General features: G+C 43.9%; 1 protein-coding gene across 9 annotated transcripts in view; it reads right to left on the bottom strand.

Moving 5' to 3' along the window:
- The window catches only part of CELF4 (CUGBP Elav-like family member 4), a 1,028,038-nt gene that overhangs the window by 117,840 nt on the left and 882,434 nt on the right, over window positions 1-27,764 (bottom strand). For 5 of the 9 annotated variants that reach the window (XR_009630571.2, XM_060761189.2, XM_060761193.2 and 2 more), the window contains exons 4-5: window positions 14,148-14,276; window positions 13,805-13,884 (exon numbers count right to left, since the gene is read on the bottom strand). Coding sequence is in view for 8 of the 9 variants with exons in the window: in XM_060761189.2 (XP_060617172.1) it covers window positions 13,805-13,884; window positions 14,148-14,276 (209 nt within the window). In the remaining variant the exon portion in view is untranslated. The remainder of the gene's footprint in view (window positions 1-13,804; window positions 13,885-14,147; window positions 14,277-27,764) is intronic. The other 4 variants (XM_060761191.2, XM_060761195.2, XM_060761192.2 and 1 more) reach the window with 1 other exon arrangement.

The raw sequence follows: 27,764 nt of genomic DNA, 5'->3' as shown, positions 1-27,764 counted from the left end.
CCCTTTGGTTAGACCACACCTGGAATATTGTGTCCAATTCTGGGCACCACAATTGAAGAGAGATATTGACAAGCTGGAATGTGTCCAGAGGAGGGCAAGTAAAATGATCAAGGGTCTGGAGAACAAGCCCTATGAGGAGTGGCTTAAGGAGCTGGGCATGTTTAGCCTGAAGAAGAGAAGGCTGAGGTGTTCTCAAATAAAATGCTGTGTCCAGGCTGGTTCATCGGGTGCTCTGCTATGGCTGACTTCTCTGGTTGAAGTAGTCTGCCTTTCATGTTCCTTGATTCGTGTTTGGGTGCTGCGTTTGGTGGTCCCTATGTAGACTTGTCCACAGCTGTATGGTATCCGGTAGACTCCTGCAGAAGTGAGAGGACCCCTCTTGTCCTTTGTTGAACGTAGCATTTGTTGGATTTTCTTGGTGAGTTTGTAGATTGTTCATATGTTGTGTTTCCTCATCAGCTTCCCTATGCGATCAGTGGTTCCCTTGATGTATGGCAAGAACACTTTTCCTCTGGGTGGATCTTCATCTTTACTCTCGTGGCTTGTTCTTGGTCTTGAGGCTCTTCTGATGTCTGAGGTGGAGTCTCCATTGGCCTGGAGAGCCCAGTTGAGGTGGTTCAGTTCATCTTGGAGGAGGTGGGGTTCACAGATTCTTTTTGCACGGTCTCTCAGGGCTTTAATGGTGCTTCTTTTTTGACCTGGGTGATGGTTGGAGTTTTTATGTAGATATCTATCTGTGTGTGTGGGTTTTCTGTAGACGGTGTGACCCAATTGTTGATCTGGTTTGCGGATGACTAGGACATATTTTGTTAGTTTTGGCCCATCATCTCTCTAATCTGTCCAGATCCCTTTGAATCCTCCTCCTGACCTCTGGAGTATTGGCTCTCCCTCCCAATTTGGTGTCATCTGAAAACTTGATGATCATGCCTTCTAGCCCTTCATCTAAGTCACTAATAAAGATGTTGAACATTGTATGCATTTAATCATACTGAGTCCCTCTCTACTTCATTTAGATAATAAAAAAAACCCCAGCCTGCTGACACAGAAGGCATCGGGAGGAAACGGGACAGAATGATACTCATTCTTGGAGTGAATTGTTGCAAATACTGAAACAGGCAGGTTTCTCTCTTCTTTGCATAAGTCCACTATAAGCAGTTTGGGTGTCAGGACAGAGATGCAGTTGCAATGCCAATATGAACTTTTGCATTGACTCCAAACAATCAAGTTCCGGGAATGAGGCTGAAGTCTCCTTTGGGGTATTTGCTTTTGTAAAAGGCCTGTTAAATGCAGAGCTTATCAAAACCAAATCCCTCTCAGCCTGGCAGGTTGGGCTCCTGCAACTCCCTTGCCTGCTCTCCAGAAGCCGGTAATAGATTGCTCCCTTTAGTCAGCCGAGCTCGGCGTTCGTGAGCCCGGGACCGGGAGGGGAGGATAAAAATGGAGGCACAATCGCCCCGGTGCTGTGGCTCACTTTGTAATCCCTAATGAGAGACCTCGGTGGGAAAAACTAATTTCCCAGCCTGTCTCGAGGTGTGAAATAAAGTTCTTCTTGAAAATGAGAGCTTGACAGGTCAGTGGTGAAATTTCATATTCACAGCAAAATAAAATATCCATCCATTGATATTTCATTAAAAGCCATGAAAACAAATCTGCCAGCCCCCCTGCGCTCTGCCTGATATTTAACCGCCCTCCCCAGCTGCAACTCTGCCAGAGTTCAGCCCTCTCTTCATAAAGGAAGCATCAACTTTGCATCAGGAAAAAAGACTGCAGTAGAATGGCTGGTCAATCTTATTCTCTTTAGGAGAGCCATCACAGTTGGAAGGGAAAAGCCCATCAGAGAGCAACTGCATGACAAAGTCAAATACTACGACCAAGATCCTACATCTGAGTTGGATAGAGTAAAGCTTCACATTCAAAGTTGTGCATTTTTTTAGACAATGTGGGCCTTATGTTGCATACTGCAAGGTGCTCCTGAATATGCCACCAAATGTGCAGCTGAATGTGGATGTAGAAGGACGGAGGAGCACCTCATGTGCGTGTGTTCCTTCCTGAATAGTGACACTGCATGCACAGCTCTGTTTCTGCAAAGATGGACTGAAATTGAATGTGATTTCCTGCTTCTTGGCAGAGGGTTGGACTAGATGGTCCACAAGGTCTCATAGAATCATAGAATCAAAGAGTTGGAAGAGACCTCATGGGCCATCCAGTCCAACCCCGCGCCAAGAAGCAGGAATATTGCATTCAAATCACCCTTGACAGATGGTCATTCAGCCTCTGTTTAAAAGCTTCCTCCACACTCCGGGGCAGAGAGTTCCACTGCTGAACGGCTCTCACAGTCAGGAAGTTCTTCCTCATGTTCAGATGGAATCTCCTCTCTTGTAGTTTGAAGCCATTGTTCCGCATCCTAGTCTCCAGGGAAGCGGAAAACAAGCTTGCTCCCTCCTCCTCCCTGTGGCTTCCTCTCACATATTTATACATGGCTATCATATCTCCTCTCAGCCTTCTCTTCTTCAGGCTAAACATGCCCAGCTCCTTAAGCCACTCCTCATAGGGCTTGTTTTCCAGACCCTTGATCCTTTTAGTCGCCCTCCTCTGGACACATTCCAGCTTGTCAATATCTCTCTTGAATTGTGGTGCCCAGAATTGGACACAATATTCCAGGTGTGGTCTAACCAAGGCAGAAGAGAGCATGGGGAGCATGACTTCCCTAGATCTAGACACTAGGCTCCTATTGATGCAGGCCATAATCCCATTGGCTTTTTTTGCTGCCACATTGCATTGTTGGCTCATGTTTAACTTGTTGTCCACAAGGACTCCAAGATCTTTTTCACACGTACTGCTCTCGAGCCAGGCATCCCCCATTCTATATCTTTGCATTTCGTTTTTCCTGCCAAAGTGGAGTATCTTGCATTTGTCCCTGTTGAACTTCATTTTGTTAGTTTTGGCCCTTCATCTCTCTAATCTATCAAGATCATTTTGAATCCTGCTCCTGTCCTCTGGAGTATTGGTTCTCCCTCCCAATTTGGTGTCGTCTGCAAACTTGATGATCATGCCTTCAGCCCTTCATCTAAGTCATTAATAAAGATGTTGAACAGGACCGGGCCCAGGACGGAACCCTGCGGCACTCCACTTGTCACTTCTTTCCAGGATGAAGAGGAAGCATTGGTGAGCACCCTCTGGGTTCGTCCATTTAACCAATTACAGATCCACCTCACCAACTCTCTTCCAACTCTTTGATTCTATGAAAACAGATGCTTCATGGTAGGCAAAAATGCCCAACCACTTCCATAAGCGAACTGATATCTGTTTAAGACTTTGAGAGATTCCAGCTTAAATGCTTTAATGTATGTATCACAACCCAAAAAGTTGAGAGCATGAAGAGTCTTTAGTTTGTGGACTTCAGTAGCTAAAATTCAGGACTATCCACTTGCATCAGATTGATTCTTCTTTTGTGTTCATAGCACTTTAATGGCAATCCCATAGAGGACATATGTGATCAAAACAGTTGCACTTTCTCAGATGTTGTGTAAACTGTTCTTTCCAAGTGCAAATATGATTCTCTCCTACTTTTGACCAGGGTGGCTGATGGTTTCCATGTCTATGGGATGGTGGTTCTTGAGCCAAAACTTGAACAGAGGAATCCAGAACTTATTTTAGGAACAGAGTCCAATATCATGGGCAACTTAAAATTTGTATGGATTTGCTGCCCCTTGACATGCTACTAAGTGACCAATGTTACTAAACTTTAAAAGAGGTATCCCAGATTCTAAAAATATTAGTACCCTGGAGAGCTTTCTTAGTCTGAACTAAAAGATTAACCATTCAGTTGACATGGAAACCATAATTCCACAATTGATTTTGAGTTTCAGTTTGAGGAATTGTAACCAGCTATTAGAAAGTAAGTAGGGTTGAGGCCATGGTGTATATTGTACAATATGTTGGACACTTGGTAGATCCAGAATCATTATGTGTGAATAGTAATAAATCTAACATGTCTCCGCTATGGTAAACATGTTTAGCTTTTTTAGTCATCAAATCTTAGATTTGGAAGAGGCCACAAGGACCATCCAGACCAATCCCCATTGCGTGCCTTTTTCCTGATTTCCACTCAGTTGCCATTTATACAACTCTCTGTAGTCTTGGGATTCTTCTAACTGTGTATTCCTTAACAGTTGTGAGGAGGACACAACTCTGAGGAGTCCTCTGTGAAGCTGGACCTTGGGGGAACCAAGACTACAACTAAGGGACTAGACATGTTGAGTTCCTCCTCACCTTCATGACCAGATGATTCCTTAATGGCCTGAATCTTATACCATAATAGATCCATTGAATCAATAGTGCTTACATAAGTACTGCCTCATCATATAAGAAATACCTCAATTAGTCTACTCTTTGAAGGACTATCAAGCGGTCCAAGCCAATGAGTTTTTGGAGAACTCCCCTATTTCTCTTCTACTATCTTCTTATGGCAATGCAAAGACTGAAGATTAACTGGTACCCTTGATATCAGTAGGGTGATGAACTTCAGAGTCTGAGCTTTAAAGAAGCTATTCAAGGTGCAAAGACCTATTCTGAATCCACACTAAACATACCATGGATTCACCACCCATTGATGCTGTATCCATCAGCTTTCAATGTCATAAGGCAAGAGGCAATAAGGGACCATTTTGAAGGTCAGCTTCCAGATTAATAGGGCTTCCTTGTCTATGAGTTTTCTGTACCTACAGGAGATGATGTGGCAACCATGTGACTTCCTTAAAAGTAGAAATTTGTTAAATAGCCCAAGCAAGGACAGAAGGTGTGCAATGGCTCCACCATTAAAACTCTGGGTGGTTTGTAGCTTTGTAGGTGACTTGAAAGATTTTCCGGCTCATAGTACTTCACAGTCGCAACAGTCAAAGCCCCCTCTCCCGCGACAGAATGCCCCACAATTATGTTGCTGGAATAAAGAAAATAACCAGGAGAAGGGGGATCTGTCAGTTCTGATTTCTCCCACATTCATTTTCTTTTTTTCTTTTTATTTCAAAAAGTCACACATTCATTTCATTGAATTCAGGTAGAAATAGCTGAACTTTGGAAAGCGCTTATTGAAAATGAAGTGAATGGAAGGCTCGGCTCTCTGTGTTGGACCAATTCAATAGGCACAGCATGGAGGGGGCCGAGTGCTATGTGTGCTATGGGCACTATGTAACTTCAAAATAAGAAATCTGTCATACAAAAAAAAGGGAAGAGGTAGTAACCATAGTCAAGCATTGTTGAATAGAAGAGGATTCATAGCCAGGAAGTAGCAACTGTCATTTTCCTTGCCAGTGAATCCACTCCAGCGTATAGAGAATTTTTAATAGTGTTGTCCAAGGTTCAGAAACGGTTTTGAGGACAAGGTCCAGCACCTTGGAAAGCTCACTAAACAACAAGTCTCAGAATTCCATAATATGGAGCTACGACACTTAAAGTGGTATCAAATGACATCAATTTTACAGTGTAGATGTCTCTACACTTGTTCTGTCCCCTCGAAGCTCAGAAGCTGGAGAGGGAAATAAGCTGGACCACTTCTTTTTAGAAAGACACTTTGGTTTATTTCTCACATCTTTAATTGAACAGATCCATGGTTTTCAGTTTATCATGGTCAAGATCATGCCTTGGACCGCAAGAAAATCAAACCAGTCCATACTCCAGGAAATAAAGCCTGGCTGCTCACTGGATGGAAGGATATTAGAGGCAAAGATGAAGTGGAAATGGAAGGAAAAAGGAAGAGGGGCCAACCAAGGGCAAGATGGATGGATGCTATCCTTGAAGTGACTGGCTTGACTTGGAAGGAGACCCTGGGGGTGGCCACAACTGACAGGGAGCTCTGGCATGGGCTGGTCCATGAGGTCATGAAGAGTTGAAAGCGACTGAATGAATAAACAACAACATGGCCAAGATCCTACATGATGCGTGTGTGCTGTAAATCAACTCATTTCAGATGCAGTGCTGGAGCAGTCTCCTTCAGATACCACAAAGTGATAAAAACACCAAGAAATGGGTCCTAGACCAAACCAAAACTGAACTCTCTCTTGAAGCCAAGGCGATTACATTGTTGTACTTTGGCCATATAATGAAAAGATAGGACTCACTAGAAAAATGCTTTGTAAGGTACCCATTATAGATGGAAAAACTTGGAAGGAAAGAAGGAAGTCAGGAAGGGAGAAAGAAAGAAAGAAAGAAAGAAAGGAAGGAAGAAGAAAGGAAAGGAAAGGAAAGGAAAGGAAAGGAAAGGAAAGGAAAGGAAAGGAAAGGAAAGGAGGAAGGAAGGAAGGAGGGTGGGAGGGAGGGAGGGAGGGAAAGAAGGAAGGAAGGAAGGAAGGAAGGAAGGAAGGAAGGAAGGAAGGAAGGAAGGAAGGAAGGAAGGAAAGGAAGGTATGACCCTGAATATGTGGGATCTGAGTGAGTTGTAGAGTTGTTGATTCAGGGATGGATTAGGATTTTAGGAGATCTGGGTTCAAATGTCCATTTACCCAACACTGGGTGACCTTGGGTAGGTTATATTATCTCAGCTTCAGAGGAAAGAAATAGCAAACTCTTGCTGAACAAATCTTACCACAAAGTCATCAGTGATATGTTTGCCTGAAGGTCTCCATAGATCAGAAATGGTTTGATGACACACAACAAAGCCTTGGTGTGGGTCTTTGTGTGTCGGACTGAGACTCTATGACTAGGGTTCAAATCCCTGTCCAGCCATGGTAACACATGAAGTGATCTTGGGCAAGTCACACTCTCTCTGCCTCAGAGGAAGGCAATGGCAACCCCCTTTGAATAAATCTTGCTGAGAGACTCCCGTGATAAGTTTGCCGTAGGGTTGGCATAAGGCATATTCCGCTGCCACTGCAATGAAGTTAGCTTTCTGCCATCTCAACCATTCCTCTTTCATCCAGGCAGCCCTGAGTTTGCTCTTTCCTCTTTCTTTAGGTCAATAAAACATTGCGATAGAGCCAATTTTGCTCCTGGGCCTTTGATGAGACAGCCATGACTCGTGCCATTGGTTATCTCCCACTTATCCCATTTGGAGGTAATGGATACATCTGTGGTGGAAGACTTTGAAGGGGAATAGGGAGAGAGGCGCAAAAAGAAAGAGCGAGAGAGCAAGGGGAGAGGAAAGATGCCGGCAAAGTCCCCCTGGGCCTCTTCGCTGTCCTGCCAGATGCCTGCGCCGTGACTAGAGAGGGAAAGTAGCTCAGATGAGGTCTTTATGCCCCAAAAGGCCGCCTCCGAAGCTGGGATGATTCATACCCCCTGTCAAGCGGCCAGGCTGCCTAACTTTCTATTCTGGGGCTCCCGAACATGTGATTTATTAGTTCATTTATGGAACAATGGCGTTGTGGGGAGGAGGACGGGGAGAGAAAGTTGTCCCATGGATCAGCAAAAATACACACGCCTGGACTCACACATGCACACCTGTGCACCATGCACAGGAGCCAGGCCTTAGCAGAGATGTTATGGCACTTTACGTTGCCAGGAGTACTTTCTGGCCAAGAGAAAATGGCACAAGATATGGAGGGGAAACGGAGAAGGAAGAGACCTGGATTGGAAAGACTCCCTCAGACTGTAGTTGTAAATTGCCTTCAAGTTGACTTGGATTTGTGTCATGAATGAGAGACCTTCAAGTTAGTCTATTACAGGCATGGGCAACCTTCAACCCTCCAGGTGCTTTGGACTCCAACTCCCACAATTCTTAACAGCTGATAGGCTATTAGGAATTGTGAGAGTTGAAGTCCAAAACACCTGGAAGGTCCAAGTTGGACCATGCCTGGTCTATCTTCAATGGCCCTTCTAGGGTCCTACAAATTTAGAGCAGCCATAGCTTCCTTGGTGAAGTCTCTCCATTTGGTATGGGTCTTCCTTTTTTCCTGCTACCTTCTATTTTATCCTGTATTATCATCTTTTCATGCATATGATATAAATAAAAGCATGGAATCAATGGAGAGAAAGTGTGTTGTAGTTATCATAGAATAGTAGAATTGGATGAGAACACAAGAGCAACCAGTTCAGCCCCTTGAGTAGCATTAGACTATGACTCTGGAGAGGCTGACTTCCCTCACTGAAGCTCACCCAGTAATCTTGGGCAAGGCACACACTCTTAGCCCCAGAGGACGGCAAAGGCAAACCCATTCTGAACAAATCCTGCCAAGAACTCCCTGTGAAAGGGTTGCCTTTGGAAATGAATTTAAGACATACAACAACAACAAACAAGGCACACTGATGCTAGCTGATGACTTCTACATCAGTAATGTGGTGAATCAGTTCTAGGTTTTGGAAAACTGCGAAGGAGCTCTCCAAGGTGATGAAACTATTTCGGCGCACCTGAAATAGTTATGTGAAAACCTGGTTTAAACTCTGGATCTACCTCCACGACTGATTAAGGATGCATCAATACAGTAGAATTAATGCAGTTCGATGCCACTTTAACTGCCATGGCTCGATGCTACTGAATCCTGAGAATTGTAGTTTGGTGAAGCACCAACACTCTAAAGGCCTTGGAAAATTGCAGCTTCCAAAATTCTAAAGATTTATGGTTCTCAATCCTCCTAGTGCCATGTCCCCTTAATACAGTTGCTCATTTTTTGGTGACTCCCAACCATAACATTATTTTCATTGCCACTTCATAACTGCTACTGTTATGAATCGTAATGTAAATATCTGATATGCAGGAAGTATTTTCATACACTGGACAAAATTTGGCACAAATACCTGATACACCCAAAGTTGATGAATACCAGTGGGGTGGAGGGGTTGATTTTGTCATTTGGGAGTTGCAGTTGCTGGGATTTATAGTTTGCCTACAATCAAACTCCACCAACAATGGAATTGAACTAATTTTGGCACACAGAACTCCCATGACCAAGAGGAAATACTGGAAGGGTTTGGTGGGTGTGGACCTTGAGTTTTGGAGTTGTAGTTCACCTACATCCAGAGAGCACTGTGGACTCAGACAGTGATGGATCTGGATCAAATACTCAATATGCCCAAATGTGAACACTGGTGGAGTTTGGGAAAAATAGACCTTGACATTTGGAAGTTGTAGTTGCTAGGATTTAGAGTTCACCTACAATCACAGCAAGAGGAGGGCTTTTGGTGGGAGGATTTGCTGTCTATTTCCAAAAAAGAAGAGAAGGACAGCAGAGAGATCTTCAGCCTTCTCTGCCAAAGGAATTCCTAAGACTGTCGGAAATATGTGTCTTCTGATGGACTTTGGTGACCCCTCTGAAACCCCCCTGGTGACTCCCCAGGGGTCCTGACCCCCAGGTTGAGAAATGCTGCCATAGATAATGATATTTATTTCTACCCTGCTTTTTTCTTGATCAATATCCATAGTGGCTACTGGGTTAATGGAGATGCCACCTGCATCTCCTGCAGAATTTACTGCTGATCCTGGGTTGTGTGGCTCTGATTTCTCGAGATTCAGGATGAGGACTTCATTGTCCCTAAGAAAAGCTGTGTTTGCCCTTAGTGGGACTTTAGGAAAAAGACGAATAGGCACAGAGGTGGAGGAAGAGAGAAAGAGAAATGCAGAGACAGACAGAAAAAGAAGGAAAGTTTATTCTATGAAAGCAACAATCCAATTTGAAACCAGTCCCTTCTGGTGAGGAACAAGTGACAGAGGTTGCTCTGTTCCTGTTAATTTTCGCGGCGCAGCTGTCAGCAGGTCTGTAAATAGTACTCCGCAAAGCCAACACTTTCCCATCCACACATCAACTGTTCAATTAACAGAAGAAGGATATATAAAGTGTGCCACAGCCTTTGATGCTTCCCAGCAATTTATGAAAGTGTACACAAATCTAATTACAAGCCCCACTGCTTTCCATTTACATGGCTCCTCTTGAGTTTGGAGCTGTTTAGATCAAAATAATTGTTAAAAAAATATATCATGACTGATCTATGGCCCTGGGGCCTCGGAGATTGTTAACCTCCATTGCTACCCCTCTCCTCCCTTCATCCAACAAGTTTTGGCATCTCAATGGTAGGGCTCTACAATACATATACAATGGGGACCTCTATTTTTCTGTGTGCTACAAGAGGGTACAACCTCAGCAAATATACACACGTATGCCTGTATCACTTTATACCTATTTCAACTTCCCTATGTGAGCAATTGCCTGCTTTAATCCAATAAGGAATGGATGCATTCAGTTCAAGAACAAGTATGCGTGGGTAAGAACATGAATGGCCTAAATGCCTTAAAGGCACCAGATCCCATATGATCTTGGGTCAGTCTTGTTTTCATAGAATCATAGAATCAAAGAGTTGGAAGAGACCTCATGGGCCATCCAGTCCAACCCCATTCTGCCAAGAAGCAGGAATATTGCATTCAAATCACCCCTGACAGATGGCCATCCAGCCTCTGTTTAAAAGCTTCCATAGATGGAGCCTCCACCACACTCCGGGGCAGAGAGTTCCACTGCTGAATGGCTCTCACAGTCAGGAAGTTCTTCCTCATGTTCAGATGGAATCTCCTCTCTTGTATTTTGTATTTGGATGGGAGATTTCTAATGAATCCCAGGTGCTCTGTGATATATTTCAGAGGAAGGAACTTGTAAAACCATCTCAACAAGTTCCTTGCCTAAGAAAAACCTACAAAATGTATGGGGTCACCATAAGTCAACAGGTGAAGTGAAGGCCTCTGCACTCACACAGAGGTAAATGTGTTGATGTGTATCCATACTACACCAGTCATATTACTGGTATCACTATGGGTAAATGAGAGGCCATTACTGAACGATGTAACTCATTGGCTGCCATTCTCTTAATGTCATATGGAGGGGAAAGTCAACTTTATAGAATCATAGAATCATTGAATCAAAGAGTTGGAAAAGACCTCATGGGCCATCCAGTCCAACCCCCTACCAAGAATCTCCTCTCTTGTAGTTTGAAGCCATTGTTCCGCATCCTAGTCTCCAGGGAAGCAGAAAAGAAGCTTGCTCCCTCCTCCCTGTGGCTTCCTCTCACATATTTATACATGGCTATCATATCTCCTCTCAGCCCTCTCTTCTTCAGGCTAAACATGCCCAGCTCCTTAAGCCGCTCCTCATAGGGCTTGTTCTCCAAACCCTTGATCATTTTAGTCGCCCTCCTCTGGACACATTCCAGCTTGTCAATATCTCTCTTCAATTGTGGTGCCCAGAATTGGACACAATATTCCAGGTGTGGTCTAACCAAGGCATAATAGAGCATGGGTAGCATACTTCCCTAGATCTAGACACTAGGCTCCTATTGATGCAGGCCAAAATCCCATTGGCTTTTTTTGCCACCACATCACATTGTTGGCTCATGTTTAACTTGCTGTCCACAAGGACATGTCTTCTTTTGGTCACTGGAGAGCGGTGTTCTCTTCTAAATAGATCCACCCAGTCCTATTATAGAGTCACAGCTATCCACCCTCCCCAGCTTTCCATGTCTGGTGAGAATGGTGGGGAAAAGGAGAAAACTGATTATGTTTGACTATGTCCTTTTAGCCAAATGTGAAAAAATTACATCTTGTGACTCTTCGAGGACTCCAACAGAAGAACATCAGTAATTTTTACTGCTAGGATTGAGATTCAGGCACATAACATTTGCAACAGTAAGATGCAGGTGGGGAGGTAGTTAAGGGAAGAAGCACATTTCTCCTTGCACAATTTAGGAGTGCACACCTATGTGCTTATGTCTGTGTTGGTTAACAACAGGATCTGGAGACAACACATTAGAAATAGATTTATACTGCAGGAAAAGAGATTTCACCTATACATTGGGAAGAACTTCTGATGGGCAACATTGTGGAATACACTCCCTGGGAGTCTGCTAGAGCCTCCTTCTCTGGAGGTTTATAAACAGAGGCTTGGTTGTGTTTTGATTGTGTGTTCCTGCATGGCGGGAGGCTGGACAGGAAGGCCCTTGTGGTCTCTTCTATGATTCTGTATGATTCCAGGTGTTAGCATCTAGCCCAATATTATCTGTTCTGACCAGCAGTGTGTCCACTAGGTTTGTCCCAGCAAGATCATGGGGTGTGTGAACTTCCACATGTCATATACACACACTAACATTCAATGATGGACTTTCTTCTGTTTTGATTCAGCAATGGAGTTCCTACATGAATGATCTAAAAATGGCTACTTGATATATAGCAGGTGCCAGGCAGCCTGATGTCCATGAAACAGAAGAAAGGGAATAGTGGGAGAAGGGAAACAGCATTTCTACCAAAGAAAGTTGCCTTTTTGGAAACTATTAGGGAGCATATGTTGTGTGAATAGGAAGCCACAGCAGAGCAATAATCCTGACAGCTGTGGTGGAGAAGGAGCCTGCCACAGGAGCAACTGGCTTCAGATCTGACAAGAATGATGATGGAGGCCCCATCTGACAGAACATGCGGGTGAAGAAGGAAGTGGTGACGGAATTGCTTGAACTATTAGAAGAACTTCAGAGCTGGGAAAGCAGCTGGTGAAGTTGGAAAGAAAAGAAGAAAGAAGAGAAGAAGGGGCTGCCTTATGTTGCAGAATGAACCTCCATAGAATGTGACTGATAAAGATCCAGCGTGGTGTAACGTTGTTCCAAGAAGGAAATCAACTCATTCAAAATGAGTTGGAGGAGGGTTCTATGGATGCCCTGGGATACTCAAAAGACAAAGAAGTGTGTTCTGGAGCAAGCCAAGTCTCACCTGTCCCTAGAATTCAAGATGATGAAACTGAGACTGACGTATTTTGGTCATATCGCTAGAAGAAATGATCTACCTTGGTAAGCTAGAGGGCACTAGAAAGAGAATAAGATGACATCCCAGTTAGATAGGCTCAGTCAGGGAAGCAAGATGTGAGCAGGGCTATTAAAGACTTGGAGGTCTCTCATTCTTGGCTCACCATAGGTCATAAATGATTTGAAAGCACACGAAAACAAGCAATGGCTTAAAGCAGTCTGCTTCAACCTTGAACCTTCCAAATGGATAACACTACAGTTCTCATGATCCCCACCCAACATGATGAGTGGGATAGTGGCAGGTCTAGTTCCACCAATCCCTCATTATCAGGGACTAAGGACAGGTTGCAAGATGGAGAGAATTACAGCACAAGCAGATATGGGCTGCAGTTCTGAATATATGGAGACCTTGTCGCTGAGCCTCTGAAATTGCTCACTGATGGCAATTCCTTCCTTCACTGGGAATGAGCAAGATTGCAGAAGTGGCTGGCTCTGTCTACTAAGCCAGATGGGAAATGACTACAGAAGCACCAAGATGCCTAGAACAGTGGTTCTCAACCTGGGGTCCCCAGATGTTTTTGGCCTACAGCTCCCAGAAATCCTAACAGATGGTAAACTGGCTGGGATTTCTGGGAGTTGTAGGCCAAAAACATCTGAGGACCCATAGATTGGGAACCATTGGCCTAGAAAATCATGGTGGAACTCGGTGTTAATGTCATCATTTCACATCTGACTATGCACAGACCCTTCTGCAATCCTGACTACTCTTCATGAAGTGAGGAATGAGGGTACATTAGGGGTTCTATAGCAAGTCATAAATACCTGGGTGTCTCCTTGTGCAGTAACTCATGGTGTCCTCCGCATGGATCTCCTCCCATACCAGACCATATTGCCATATTCTAGTCCAGTGGTTCTCAACCTGGGGTCCCCAGATGTTTTTGGTCTACGACTCCCAGAAATCCTACCAGCTGGTAAACTGGCTCTGGTTTCTGGGAGTTGTCGGCCAAAAACATCTGGGGACCCCAGGTTGAGAACCACTGTTCTAGTCAATTCTGTGCAATTGTAAGCATGAGCCAAATGATCCAACAAGGAGGCTGGTACTCACCGGCATTGTCTGGCTTCCGTGCAAGGCGTTAATGGCTGCCTGGGCTTCCGCATGTGAGGAATATTTCACAAACGCACACCCTGCAAGGAGACAAAGAGAAGGAAAATGCCTATAAGATCATCAGGAAGCAAAAACCACTTATGGAAAGTACAGAATCCTTACTTTGATGCGCAGGGATGTGAACTACAGCTTTTAAGCAGAGAAATGTAAATACTTTACCAAACTACAAAGCTCAGGATGGAAGCACACAAGTGTAACTTGTGCGATGCAGTGTGGCTATATAAACCAGAGCTCATTTCAGGGAATGCAATTAAAGTTGGATAATCAACCATGTCAGACATACCTTTGCTGTTTCCATCTGGTCCCCGAAGGATCGTGCATTCCTCAATGTTCCCAAATGCTTCGAATAGCCTGCGGACATCATCTTCTGACTGCTGTTTGTTGAGCATGCCCACAAAGAGTTTTCTGTCTTCTGGAACAAAATTAAGAGATGCTTACCATATTTCGGAAGGAGTGGGAAAAAGAGACAAGCACAACGTACAAACATCTGCAGTCCGAGCAAAAGAGAACAACATGCTCTGAAACCAGATATGAGAAAATGGTGGCTGAACAAATCTTTGGTCCATTTGTCAGGTTGGCTGAAGCGAATGCGGCAGCATGACTGACCTCCTCCTAGTAGCCAAGCCACATTTTAATCAAGGTGTGACAAACATTCTACTCATCCTCTTGCTTGCAAGGAAGATTGCCCTGTGAATCCAAGCAGTGCTAGACCTCAGCATTCACAATGGACTACATTCATTATCCAAAGCTTTCTTCAACCAGTATGTTACTGGCATACCGAGCGCACAGTTGGCCCTCCACATTAGTGGGTTTGACTTTTGCAAATTTGATTATTTGTGGATTTGATTAAAATGTTATGTAAAGGAATGTCTAGGCTTTCTAGTGAAACATTCTCCTGAAGTGGTTTGTTGTAGGTTTTTTTGGGCTATATGGCCATGTTCTAGAGCAGTGGTTCTCAACCTTCCTAATGCCACGACCCCTTAATACGCTTCCTCATGTTATGGTGACCCCCAACCATAAAATTAGTTTCATTGCTAATTCATAACTGTCATTTTGCTGCTGTTATGAATCATCATGTAAATATCTGATATGCAGGATGTATTTTCATACACTGGACCAAATTTGGCTCAAATATCCAATACACCGAAATCTGAATACTGGTGGGATTGGGGGAGGGTATTGATTTTGTCCTGTGGGAGTTGTAGTTTCTGGGATTTATAGTTAACCTACAATCAAAGAGCATTCTGAACTCCACCAGTGATGGAATTGAATCAAACTTGGCACACAGAACTCCCATGACCAAGAGAAAATACTGGAAGGGTTTGGTGGGAATTGACTTTGAGTTTTGGAGTTGTAGTTCACCTACATCCAGAGAGCACTGTGGACCAAACTTGGCACGAATTCTCAATATGCCCAAATGTAAACACTACTGGGGTTTGGGGAAAATAGACCTTGACATTTGGGAGTTGTAGTTGCTGGGTTATATAGTTCACCTACAATCAAAGAGTATTCTGAACCCTGCCAACAATTGAATTGGGCCAAACTTCCCATAGAGAACCTCCATGACCAACAGAAAATACTGTGTTTTCTTGTGTCTTTGGTGACCCCTCTGACACCCCCTCGTGACCCCCCCAGGAGTCCCGACCCCCAGGTTGAGAAACACTGTTCTACATGGCCGAAAAAACCTACAACAACCTAGTGATTCCGGCCATGCAAGCCTTCGACAATACATTCTCCTGAAGTTGACTATAGAATCAATCCAGTGGACCTCTTGACGTCCTCCATTGGAATTCAATGGTCAGTTTCCAGTAGGCCTTAGAGCCATTCTATAAATCCCTAAAGACTCTTTGAAACTCTTCTTGACTGGACATTATTTGGATTCTCTGGAAAGTCTATAACATAGCTATAACATACCTGCAGCAATATACTATATTCTAACGTTACATGATTGCCTGTGGTTTGCATCCAGTGACTTGCCCAAACCATCACTGAGTGGCATCTGTATCTGACCAGAGGTAAAACACAGGCAAAATATGTCCCAAACCAATCTCTAAATCAGCCAACTGCAAGAAGATGTAGTAGAATCATAGAATCAAAGAGTTGGAAGAGACCTCATGGGCCATCCAGTCCAAACCCCTGCCAAGAAGCAGGAATATTGCATTCAAATCACCCCTGACAGATGGCCATCCAGCCTCTGTTTAAAAGCTTCCAAAGAAGGAGCCTCCACCACACTCCGGGGCAGAGAGTTCCACTGCTGAACGGCTCTCACAGTCAGGAAGTTCTTCCTCATGTTCAGATGGAATCTCCTCTCTTGTAGTTTGAAGCCATTGTTCCATTGCGTCCTAGTCTCCAGGGAAGCAGAAAACAAGCTTGCTCCCTCCTCCCTGTGGCTTCAAATCACCCCTGACAGATGGCCATCCAGCCTCTGTTTAAAAGCTTCCAAAGAAGGAGCCTCCACTACACTCTGGGGCAGAGAGTTCCACTATTGAATGGCTCTCACAGTCAGGAAGTTCTTCCTCACGTTCAGATGGAATCTCATCTCTTGTAGTTTGAAGCCATTGTTCCGCGTCCTAGTCTCCAAGGAAGCAGAAAACAAGCTTGCTCCCTCCTCCTCCCTGTGGCTTCCTCTCACATATTTATACATGGCTATCATATCTCCTCTCAGCCTTCTCTTCTTCAGGCTAAACATGCCCAGCTCCTTAAGCCCCTCCTCATAGGGCTTGTTCTCCAGACCCTTGATCGTTTTAGTCGCCCTCCTCTGGACACATTACAGCTTGTCAATATCTCTCTTGAATTGTGGTGCCCAGAATTGGACACAATATTCCAGGTGCGGTCTAACCAGAGCAGAATAGAGGGGTAGCATTACTTCCTTAGATCTAGACACTATGCTCCTATTGATGCAGGCCAAAATCCCATGGGCTTTTTTTGCCGCCACATCACATTGTTGGCTCATGTTTAACTTGTTGTCCACGAGGACTCCAAGATCTTTTTCACACATACTGCTCTCAAGCCAGGCATCGTCCCCCATTCTTTATCTTTGCATTTGTCACTGTTGACCTTCATTTTGTTATTTTTGGCCAGTCATCTCTCTAATATGTCAAGATCGTTTTGAATTCTGCTCCTGTCCTCTGGAGAAGTGAGTGTGGAGAAGACCACTGACCACTGACTACAATGCAGCCTGAGCCCTGCTACATGCACAATGGAGGACATTCTCACAGCGACACCAGAGGCATTCCAAGTGGCCAGCTACTGGTCAAAGGGCATTTAGTATGAGTTTTAAATTTTGTTTGTGTTTTTAAATGCATTTTATCTGTACCCTCAACTTGCTTCTGGCATGATAAATAAATAAATTGTTATTTCATTTGTATGCTGCCTTTCTCCCAGAGTGGGACTTAATGCAACTTGCAAAATAGAACCGAGTCTGGTGGAGTCTCCTCTGGAGGTTTTAAAACATGGGCATCTGTCAGGAGTGCTTTGTGCATGGCACAATGGGATGGCCCTTGTGGTCTCTTCCAGCTCTTACAATTCTACGGAAAATATTTTTAAAAGCAAACAGAATCAAAAAGGATAAAATATGCCTGTAAAAATCTCTCTTGCTACACGTTGAAGGCTCAGAATTCCAGTCTGGGGCAATATAAGCCTTCCAGGAGCCCACATGTGAATCGCAGACCACAATGTATTTAGAGCGAGTATACAGAACAAATTCAAAAAGGAGGACTCTTGGGAAGAGAGACCTTGTAGGTCTTGGTTCTGTATATTCTGAACCGGTTCCACATTTTGCAATCAAGCCGCAGAGAGTTGTAAGAGAAAAAAAAACCAAAACAAAATAAAATACGAGCTACCCTTCCATCATGCATGTAAGAGCACTTTTTCTACCCGATGCATAAATGCTTAATTTATAGTTCATTAAATACTATGTAAATGTTCATGAGCAGCAATTTCTCCCCCTCCCCTGGAGACATTTACAGAACAGATGTAACCAATTTGAATAAATACTTGTCAATAAATAAACAAATTCTCCAGGCTTTTTTTCTTTTTTTGAAAGTACAAAGTGAAAAAGGAAGATATGTGCTGGTGTTAACCCTTCTGTGAAGCCTAAACCTGAGCTGCAAGAGAGAAGTCATAGTCCGTGTCCAGCCATGGAGTGTACATACATGATCCATGTATGTTTGACCAATGTGGACCATTCACATTCAATTCAAAGTTGCAGAATGGAAGGTTCATGGGTATGCATTGCACACAGGGGCAAAATATGTATTGATGTGCATTGCATATCTAAAGATTCATTGAGAAAACTTTAATCAAATTGCCAAAAGTTAAATCTGGAAATGTAAAAACAGAGTGGAGAGTCTTTGCAAGAGTCAGTAATGCATCCATTAAGCTTTGCAAAGTGCACGAAACTGGTGTTGCAATAGCTGACATGTAGGTTTGCGCACATCCCTTTTCTCTTCCGCCTTCCCAAACCAGAGGATTTACACCTTTGCTTCTGAGCATTGAGGAGTCATGGTGGTGCAGCAGGTTAAACCATTAAGCTGCAGAACTTGCTGACTGGAAGGTTGGAGGTTCAAATTCAGGGAGTGGGGTGAGCTCCCGGCATTAGCCCCAGCTTCTGCCAACCTAGCAGTTTGAAAACATGCAAATATGAGTAGATCAACAGGTACTGCTTTGGCAGGATTGTAACAGTGCTCCATGCAGTCATGGACAATGCCGACTCTTTGGTTTAGAAATGGGGATGAGCACCACCCGTCAGAAGTCGGACTTCTGTTTTGGTTAGACCACATCTGGAATATTGTGTCCAATTCTGGGCACCACAATTCAGGAGAGATATTGACAAGCTGGAATGTGTCCAGAGGAGAGCGACTAAAATGATGAAAAGTCTGGAGAACAAGCCCTATGAGGAGCGGCTTAAGGAGCTGGGCATGTTTAGCCTGAAGAAGAGAAGGCTGAGAGGGGATATGATAGCCATGTATAAATATGTGAGAGGAAGCCACAGGGAGGAGAGAGCAAGCTTGTTTTCTGCTTCCTTGGAGACTAGGACGCAATGGAACAATGGCTTCAAACTATGAGAGGAGATTCCATCTGAACATGAGGAAGAACTTCCTGACTGTGAGAGCTGTTCAGCAGTGGAACTCTCTGCCCCAGATGGAGTGTGGTGGAGGCTCCTTCTTTGGAAGCTTTTAAACAGAGGCTGGATGGCCATCTGTCAGGGGTGATTTGAATGCAATATTCCTGCTTCTTGGCAGGGGGTTGGACTGGATGGCCCATGAGGTCTCTTCCAACTCTTTGATTCTATGATTCTATGATTCTATGACTTGACTAGACTTAATGTCAAGGGGAAAACTTTACTTTTATCTTCTGAGCACTGAGGTCTGGTAACCCTATTGCTATTCCATTCATAGCCTAGAAGAACTATTTTTAAGCATTGGCATCCAATGCCAGGTTCCCAACTCTCAGAAAAACTTCTTGCCCTGGCACTCGGAGTGCTCAACGGCTGAACTTGGAGTATTGCCGCCAGCCTTCTCCCTCCTTCCTTCCCTTCGAGCAACCTGCCTTTCATGCTGACAGCATTATGAACTTGTCAGATTAAATATGCAGTGTTTCCTTTTCCCCCCTCCATAATAATAAAAAAAGGAATCTAACTCCCGGTGTTTATAGGAAGTCCTAGCACCTTTCCTGGTGCAAACAGGGGTTAAATTATGCCTTGTTCTATTTGTATTTAAATGTTCTGTTTCGATGAGAAGTTGTGAGGCAGAGGTGTCAGACGGGCTGGGCGAACAAGACAGCGTGCAATAAAGGCAAAAGGCGCAGGCGGGCCGAGAGGTGAGAATCCGCAATTAACAAGGCAGGAGGCCATGGAGAGGAAGGTGTCCGGCTGCACCGCAGGACGGGTGACAATAAGGTTGTGGGAGTCATGGGGCAGAAGTGATTGGCAGCCGGATTGGGTTGCATTATCATATAAATGGATGCAAACTTTCCCGACATGTGCACCCAAGGAAAAGCAGGGATTATGAGAAAGACAGAATCTTTCCAGAATAATGAAGTCTTATCTGGAGAAGGAAGGGGAAGGAAGAAAGGAAGGGAGAAAAGGAGTGAGTGAGGAAGGAAGGTCTACTAGTGACCAACATATTCACCCAAAATCCCAAAGATGTGAAGTAGGATACACATGGCCAAGGAAAGAAGGAAGAGAGGGAGGAAGGAGGCTAACAGCACCAATTTTCCCTCCCTCATATTATAGAGCAGTCAGGATTCATGGAAGGAAGGAAGGAAGGAAGGAAGGAAGGAAGGAAGGAAGGAAGGAAGGAGGGAGGGAGGGAGGGAGGGAGGGAGGGAGGGAGGGAGGGAGGGAGGGAAGGAAGGAAGGAAGGAAGGAAGGAAGGAGGCTAATTATATATCCTCCAACATCTCACAAATCAGAACCAAGATTCATGCGGCCAAGGAAGAAAAGAAGGAAGGGATGAAGATTTACTCAAGTCTAATGTTCATCTTTTTGGCTAAATTACATTGCCAACACTGAGGAGCACATTAGATTTGATAGTGAGTTAGAATTGCACACCTGTGCCTTTGGGCAAGAGGTCCCAGCTGGGGAAAAGCAGCAATGGCTGCAAAAAGGCTGTGGGGAGCCATACCCTTCCCGTCAGGCCTATGCACCTTCAACATTTAGGTGTGCATTATAGTCAGTGGTGCATTATAGTCAAGTAAATATGGCACCCTTCAACATTTCACATATGAGAAATATGACTAGTATGGCCAACTGGAGCCCTAGGTGGCATAGCAGGTTAAACCACTGAGCTGCTGAACTTGCTGACCGAAAGGTCGCCGGTTCCAATCCGGTAAGTGTGTGAGCTCAAGCTGTTAGCCCCAGCTTCTGCCAACCTAGCAGTTCAAAAACATGCAAATGTGAGTAGATTGATAGGTACTGTTTTGGTGGGAAGGTAACAGCACTCCATGCAGTCATGCCGGCCAATGACCTAGGAGGTGTCTATGGACAATGCCGGCTCTTCGACTTAGAAATGGAGATGAACACCAACCCCCAGAGTTGGACACAACTGGACTTAATGTCAGGGGAAAACCTTTCCCTTTACCTATGGTCAACTAGGCAAAGTAAAATTAGATTGTGGTGTTTGGATGGCAAACATCTTTAACAAAAGGGGGGGGAAAGCTGGGAGATGCTGAAGCAGTTTGCTTTTGCTGAGTTAACTGAGAAAAGCAAGAGTCTGCTCCCCTTCCTTCAACTGACTTAACTAGGGACCTTTCAACACAGCCATATAACCCAGAATATCAGGGCAGATAAAGCATAATATCTGCTTCGAACTGGATTATCCGAGTCCATACTGCCATTTAATTCAGTTCAGTGTGGATTTTATACAGCTGTGTGGAAGGAGCCTTAGTTAACTACTTTTGCACTTTGAAAACAGCTTGCAGCCATGAATGTAAACTGAGGAAAAAAGGTGGAAAGCAGGAGGATGAGTGAGATATTTTTAAAGCAGCTGAAAAACTGGGTTTGCAGAGGATAATTGGAGTGTGTCAAATTTGGTGCCACACCCACAGATTCTATACTGTAAAGTAAATGCAGTTTGACACCACTTTAACCGCCATGGCTCAATGTCATGGAATCCTGGAAACTATAGTTTACAGAATGCTGGTGCCATACCAAACTACAACTCTTGGGATTCCACAGCATTGAGTCATGGAAGTTAAAATGGTATCAAATTTCATTGATTCTGCACCCAACCTTTCCTCCACCAGCTACAAAAACAACAGTATTTCTTGTATTGTCGAAGGCTTTCATGGCTGGAATCACTAGGTTCTTGTCGGTTTTTTTCGGGCTATAGAGCCATGTTCTAGAGGCATTTCTCCTGACGTTTCGCCTGCATCTATGGCAAGCATCCTCAGAGGTTGAGAAGGTCTGTTGGAAGTAGGAAAAATGGGTTTATATATCTGTGGAATGGCTGGGGTGGGGCAAGGAGCTCTCCCTGCTGCAGTTAGGTGTGAATGTTTAGCTGATCACCTTCATTAGCATTTGAAGGCCTGCCTGAGTCTGGGAAAATCTGTTGCTGGGAGGTGTTAATCTGTGCCTGGTTTTTTCCTCTCTGTTGTTTAGCTGTTATAATTTTAGAGTTTTTTAATACTGGTAGCCAGATTTTGTTCATTTTCATGGTCTCTTCCTTTCTGTTGAAACAGTGTTTCTTGCTTGTGCAGAAGAGACCACATTGTTTGAAGTATGATTGGAATTGGGTAATAATGTCAGAACACATGCATATTAAAATATTCAGAAGGTAAATCTGCATGGAGTTTTAAGGTTGTAGTCTAATGACACAGTATCTGGCTTTTGCTGTTATGGATAGCTTGGAAAGTGAGGATGAGGAGAGCTAACTGTTGCAGCTCTCATAGACCTGTGAAGTTAGAGGCCTCAATTGTGCAGGTCTTTGAGATTGGACAAGAACCGAGCAACAAGTAACACCTGCAAAAAGAGTTTAAGGAGCTCAGGGTTGGCACCTTGTTGCTAGCTGCAATATCAGTCTTGGAAGCTACGATTTTGGACTCCTCCTATGTCATGTTTCCTGAACCTTGGATTTACCTTGCACATTGACTTATGGATTCTGATTCAACCATGTACTCTGGACACTTTGCTTACAACCCTGGAATGGACATTTGGCTTCTCTACTTATGTTCATGTGCTAATATTTACACCTCTACTCGACTATTGGCTTGATCTCAGACTGTTGATTAATGCGTTGCTAGGGTTGAGGCTTCTGACATTTGTGAACATTTACTAAGAACAATAGACTATAGTTGAAGCAGTTCACATTTTTAAAATAGGCAGTCATTTTGGTGTCATCACACTCTCATGGTGTCACCTGGTGCAGTTTTTACCCCTAATCATGTCACTCTTTAGGCACCAACTGTGGTGAAAGCTCCTTCTTTGGAGTCTTTCAAACAGAGGCTGGGTGGCCATCTGTCAGGAGTGCTTTGAATGTGATTTCCCTGCTTCTTGGCAGAATGGGGTTGGACTGGATGGCCCATGAGGTCTCTTCCTACTCTAGGATTCTATGATTCTAAATGTAGCTTCCCTCCCAATCTCAGTATCTGTCCTTATTTATGAGTAAACCAACACATATGCTAGAAGAGTAAGCACACTATTGGAGAAGTGAGAGAAACCCAAAGTTGGTTGGGTCCCAAGTGCCAAAATCCATCCTAAGGAAATGATCTTTAGAGCTCCTCCATAGCGCACACCGTCTTGTTTCTAACAGTGTCTGCCTCAAGCTCTCCAAGGAGAGAAACCTCGCCATCCATTCCACTGACCTCTTGCCCTGTGCCCCGTGGCATGTTCCAGACATCCTGACTAACTCAACAGCAGGATCGATGCAGCCTGAGGTTAGCGGAGAAATGTATTTCTAGCCTTTCTCCTTAAATCACAGCTTTCTTTGCAGGCATCAAAGTTCCAGGCAGAGTGATGTGAAGCTAGTTCAAAGCAAATGATTTACTGGAGGAATTTCCTGGTCTCCTCCGGTTATCCTTAATTTGAAATACTAGCATTATGATGAGCCGAGTGCAAGAACCGGAACAGAAATGCCGTTTCTGCTCGGGTGATTTGCCCACAATCCGGTGTTCCAGTCAAGCACATGGCACACTCCGCTCTACGGAAGGACTAGTTCTCAAAACTATTTGGCAGGCGCCGGAGGTGATGTCTGTTGACAGATTCCCATCTTGAGCATGACTCAGATCATGTCAGTTTTAAACTGACATGGCTTGGTTAGGAAGATTCTTCAAGACATTTCAAGTCATATTTGGGATTATGCGCTGAACTGTTTGCAAGACTTGTTGAGTGCGCACACACCTTCCTTGAAGCAGCAGCACAAAAACTGGGAAGGCATTTGAAGCCATGTAGAAACAGCGGGGAAAGTGGTCAAGAAAGGAAAGGTGGAAGTAAGTAGTAGGTTGAGTGCTTAGAACAGGTTGAGAAACACTGTTCTAAGCACTCAGCCTGTGGGTCCCCAGGTGTTTTGGCCTACAACTCCCAGAAATCCCAGCCAGTTTACCAGCTGTTGGGATTTCTGGGAGCTGAAGGCCAAAACATCTGGGAACCCACATGTTGAGAACCACTGGCTTAGAATCACTCCTTTTCATGACCTATCATGAAAATGAGCCAGACATAGAGAACAGGGTTGAATAATGGCATTGGCTACTATTTGATATGTATCCTATTTGATCGAGTTATGCCTGGGAATGTGTAAATGTCAGGAGGACCTGATATGGGTTTAGCTGAGGTCAAGTGTTATTTACTTACTAGCTTTGCTCAGGTTGTTGGGACTTCTCCCTGCCTACTTTCTTCCTTCTCCAACCCTGAGAAGACTTAGCTCACAACGGCAACAATAGTGATGGGCAGGTACTCTTCGTGTCTCCTTTTCTCCTTACTCCATTTCCCTCATTCATCTTCTTTGTCTTTCTTTTCTTTTTGTTCTGTTCTGTTCATTTCTTTTTTCTTCCTCCCTTCATTTCTTTTTCCTTATTTTTCTCTCTTTCCTCCTTTCTTTCCTCCCCTTCTCTTCCTTTCCTGCCCTTCACTCAAACCCTCTCCCTTTTTCTTTCCATCCCTCACTCCTTTTTCTTTCTTTCCCCCTCCCTCCTTCCCTTCTTAAAGTTTGTTGACATTTTTTGGGCATGTTGTAGTCATGTGTTCCCACATGATGGAGGTTGAATTAGATGGCCCTTGCAGCCCCTTCCAACTCTGTAGTTCTATGATTTTTCTCTAGTTGAGACAAGATAAGAATATAACAATTCAGTTGGCCATTCTTGGACAGTCCATAACTACTATTCAACAGTGCACCACTTTAGTAAATGACATTGTAGAAATGACCACTATTCATTAGGGCTAGGCGGTTTCGTTTCGTTAATTCGTAATTCGTTAATAATTCGTTAATTTTTTTAATTACAAAACGATAACAAACCATTCTGGAGCATTTTTTTTAAAAAAACGAATTTTTAAACACGTTTTGTAAATGCTTCGTATTTCGTTATTGTATTCGTTTCGTTATTGTTCTGAGGTCGTTTCGTTATTATTTCCGCATGTCTGGGGCAAGTTTTTTTGTTTAATTAGTGAAAAAAAATTATAATATCACACCAAGAGTCAACAACAGAGGGAGAGGGAAGCTTCAGAAGTTTTTGGAGGATTTTTAGCGTATTTCGCGGTCGCGTCCACCATTAACGAATCGATTCGTTATTGGTTCGGAAATCGATTAGTTAATGTTTTGTAATTTTTTTCACATTTACGAAATTTCGTAAATATCGAACTTTTTAAAAGGAAAATTTTGTAATTATTTTAAATAACGAAACGCAAAACCCCCCCAAAAACGAATCGATTTTAGAAACAATTTTTTCCGTTGTTACCCAGGCCTAGTATTCATTCCTCATTTCACAATGGTACAATGGAATTGGAAGATACGCAATCATGGCACAATGTTGGAATTCAACAGATGGGTTGGAGTATGCAACTACTGTACAACTGGTTGAGTATAAATATATACTATGCAAGTGTGATGGGCAATTTTGGCTGGACAATTTTTGATGGGCAATTTTTAGAGCTGGGCTTTAGCACTGTGAGTTAAACTGCCAGCGGTAAAAAAAATCTTGCCAATCAAAAGGTTGGCAGTTCAAGCCTGGGTCATAGAATCATAGAATCAAAGAGTTGGAAGAGACCTCATGGACCATCCAGTCCAACCCCATTCTGCCAAGAAGCAGGAATATTCATTCAAATCACCCCTGACAGATGGCCATCCAGCACCTGTTTAAAAGCTTCCAAAGAAGGAGCCTCCACCACATAGAATCATAGAATCATAGAATCATAGAATCAAAGAGTTGGAAGAGACCTCATGGGCCATCCAGTCCAACCCCCTGCCAAGAAGCAGGAATATTGCATTCAAATCACCCCTGACAAATGGCCATCCAGCCTCTGTTTAAAAGCTTCCAAAGAAGGAGCCTCCACCACACTCGGGGACAGAGAGTTCCACTGCTGAACGGCTCTCACAGTCAGGAAGTTCTTCCTAATGTTCAGATGGAATCTCCTCTCTTGTAGTTTGAAGCCATTGTTCCGCGTCCTAGTCTCTAAGGAAGCAGAAAACAAGCTTGCTCCCTCCTCCCTGTGGCTTCCTCTCACATATTTATACATGGCTATCATATCTCCTCTCAGCCTTCTCTTCTTCAGGCTAAACATGCCCAGTTCCCTAAGCCGCTCCTCATAGGGCTTGTTCTCCAGACCCTTGATCATTTTAGTCGCCCTCCTCTGGACACATTCCAGCTTGTCAATATCTCTCTTGAATTGTGGTGCCCAGAATTGGACACAGTATTCCAGGTGTGGTCTAACCAAAGCAGAATAGAGGGGTAGCATTACTTCCTTAGATCTAGACACTATGCTCCTATTGATGCAGGCCAAAATCCCATTGGCTTTTTTTGCTGCCACATCACATTGTTGGCTCATGTTTAACTTGTTGTCCACGAGGACTCCAAGATCTTTTTCACACGTACTGCTCCCAAGCCAGGCATTGTCCCCCATTCTGTATCTTTGCATTTCATTTTTTCTGCCAAAGTGGAGTATCTTACATTTGTCACTGTTGAACTTCATTTTGTTAGTTTTGGCCCATCTCTCTAATCTGTCAAGATCGTTTTGAATTCTGCTCCTGTCCTCTGGACTATTGGCTATCCCTCCCAATTTGGTGTCATCAGGTGGATGAGCTTTCACCATCAGCCCAGATTCCGCTCATCTAGCAGATTAAAAACAGCAATGTTAGTAAATAGGTACCGCTTTAAGCGGGGAGGTAATAAAAGGACATGCTGGTGATTCGATCGGAACAAACAAATTCGATTGGAACAACAACAAAATTCCTCGGAGTGGAAGATGGAGCAACAGCACCCCTTGTGGCCATAATTGAGGACAGCCTCCTGATGCTGGAGATGGAAAAAGATGGGAAAGCCTATACCTCTGTTTATGTGTTGTCTGTCCTTGTTAATTGTATAACGGCATTGAATGCTTGCCGTATATGTGTTCTGTAATCCACCCTGAGTCCCTTTGGGGAGATAGAGTGGAATATAAATAAAGATGCTGCTGCTGATGATGATTAGTGTAATCTTTGATGACGGCTGGGGCCAATGAGTGCAATTTCTCCACCAGTTCAGAGCAAATCCTCCAAGATTCTTGACACTCTTTATAGGGTCAGAGTCATGAAGGCTGGCGTGCCAAGGAAATAAGTGTCAACGCCTAAACTCATTTCAACAGGTGACCTGCAGAGGCTTTTGGAAAACCTCTGGATACCTAAAAAGGCGGTGACATTAATGCACTACATCATTTCATGCTGGGATCCCATGGGAACTTTGGAGCAGCACGCAAAGGGAAGAGCGAAGAAAAGAGGAAAGGAAAAGAAGAGGAAAAAAGGATGGGAGGGAGAACTTCAACTCTCCATTTCGCATTAATAACACTTGTGACGACATTTCAGATCAAATTAAACTTCATGCTTTAAAGACTGGGGGAGAGGTAATTGAAACCCATCCTGAAGGTTGCCTCCTTTCTCCAGCTTTCTCTTTCTCTCTCTGCGCATTTCTTCCTTTCCCGCCTCCCTTCCCAAGTTTAGCCACTGCCTCCTTAATATTAAAGGCAGCGATTAAATGGGATTCACCAAAAGACAAAGGGCTGCAAAACCTGCCAATTGTTAATCCCTCTTTCGCTGTGCTTAAAAATTCCATTTCCTTCATTTGAAGAAAGGAGAACCAGACCGCCGCGCCTGGCTCTGATTTAAATTCCGGCATCGCAGGGCTATTGCTCCCTTCTCCCTCTCTTGACGTCTGAATGTATTCCTTTATTAACATTATCACCGCTTTCTGATTGCATTAAAATTCACCCACACGCTCC

This window comes from Anolis sagrei, chromosome 2 (assembly GCF_037176765.1).
Source record: "Anolis sagrei isolate rAnoSag1 chromosome 2, rAnoSag1.mat, whole genome shotgun sequence".
Lineage (NCBI taxonomy): Eukaryota > Metazoa > Chordata > Lepidosauria > Squamata > Dactyloidae > Anolis > Anolis sagrei.
The sequence above is the reverse complement of the archived record's forward strand: the minus strand, read 5'-3'. Positions and strand labels throughout refer to the sequence as shown.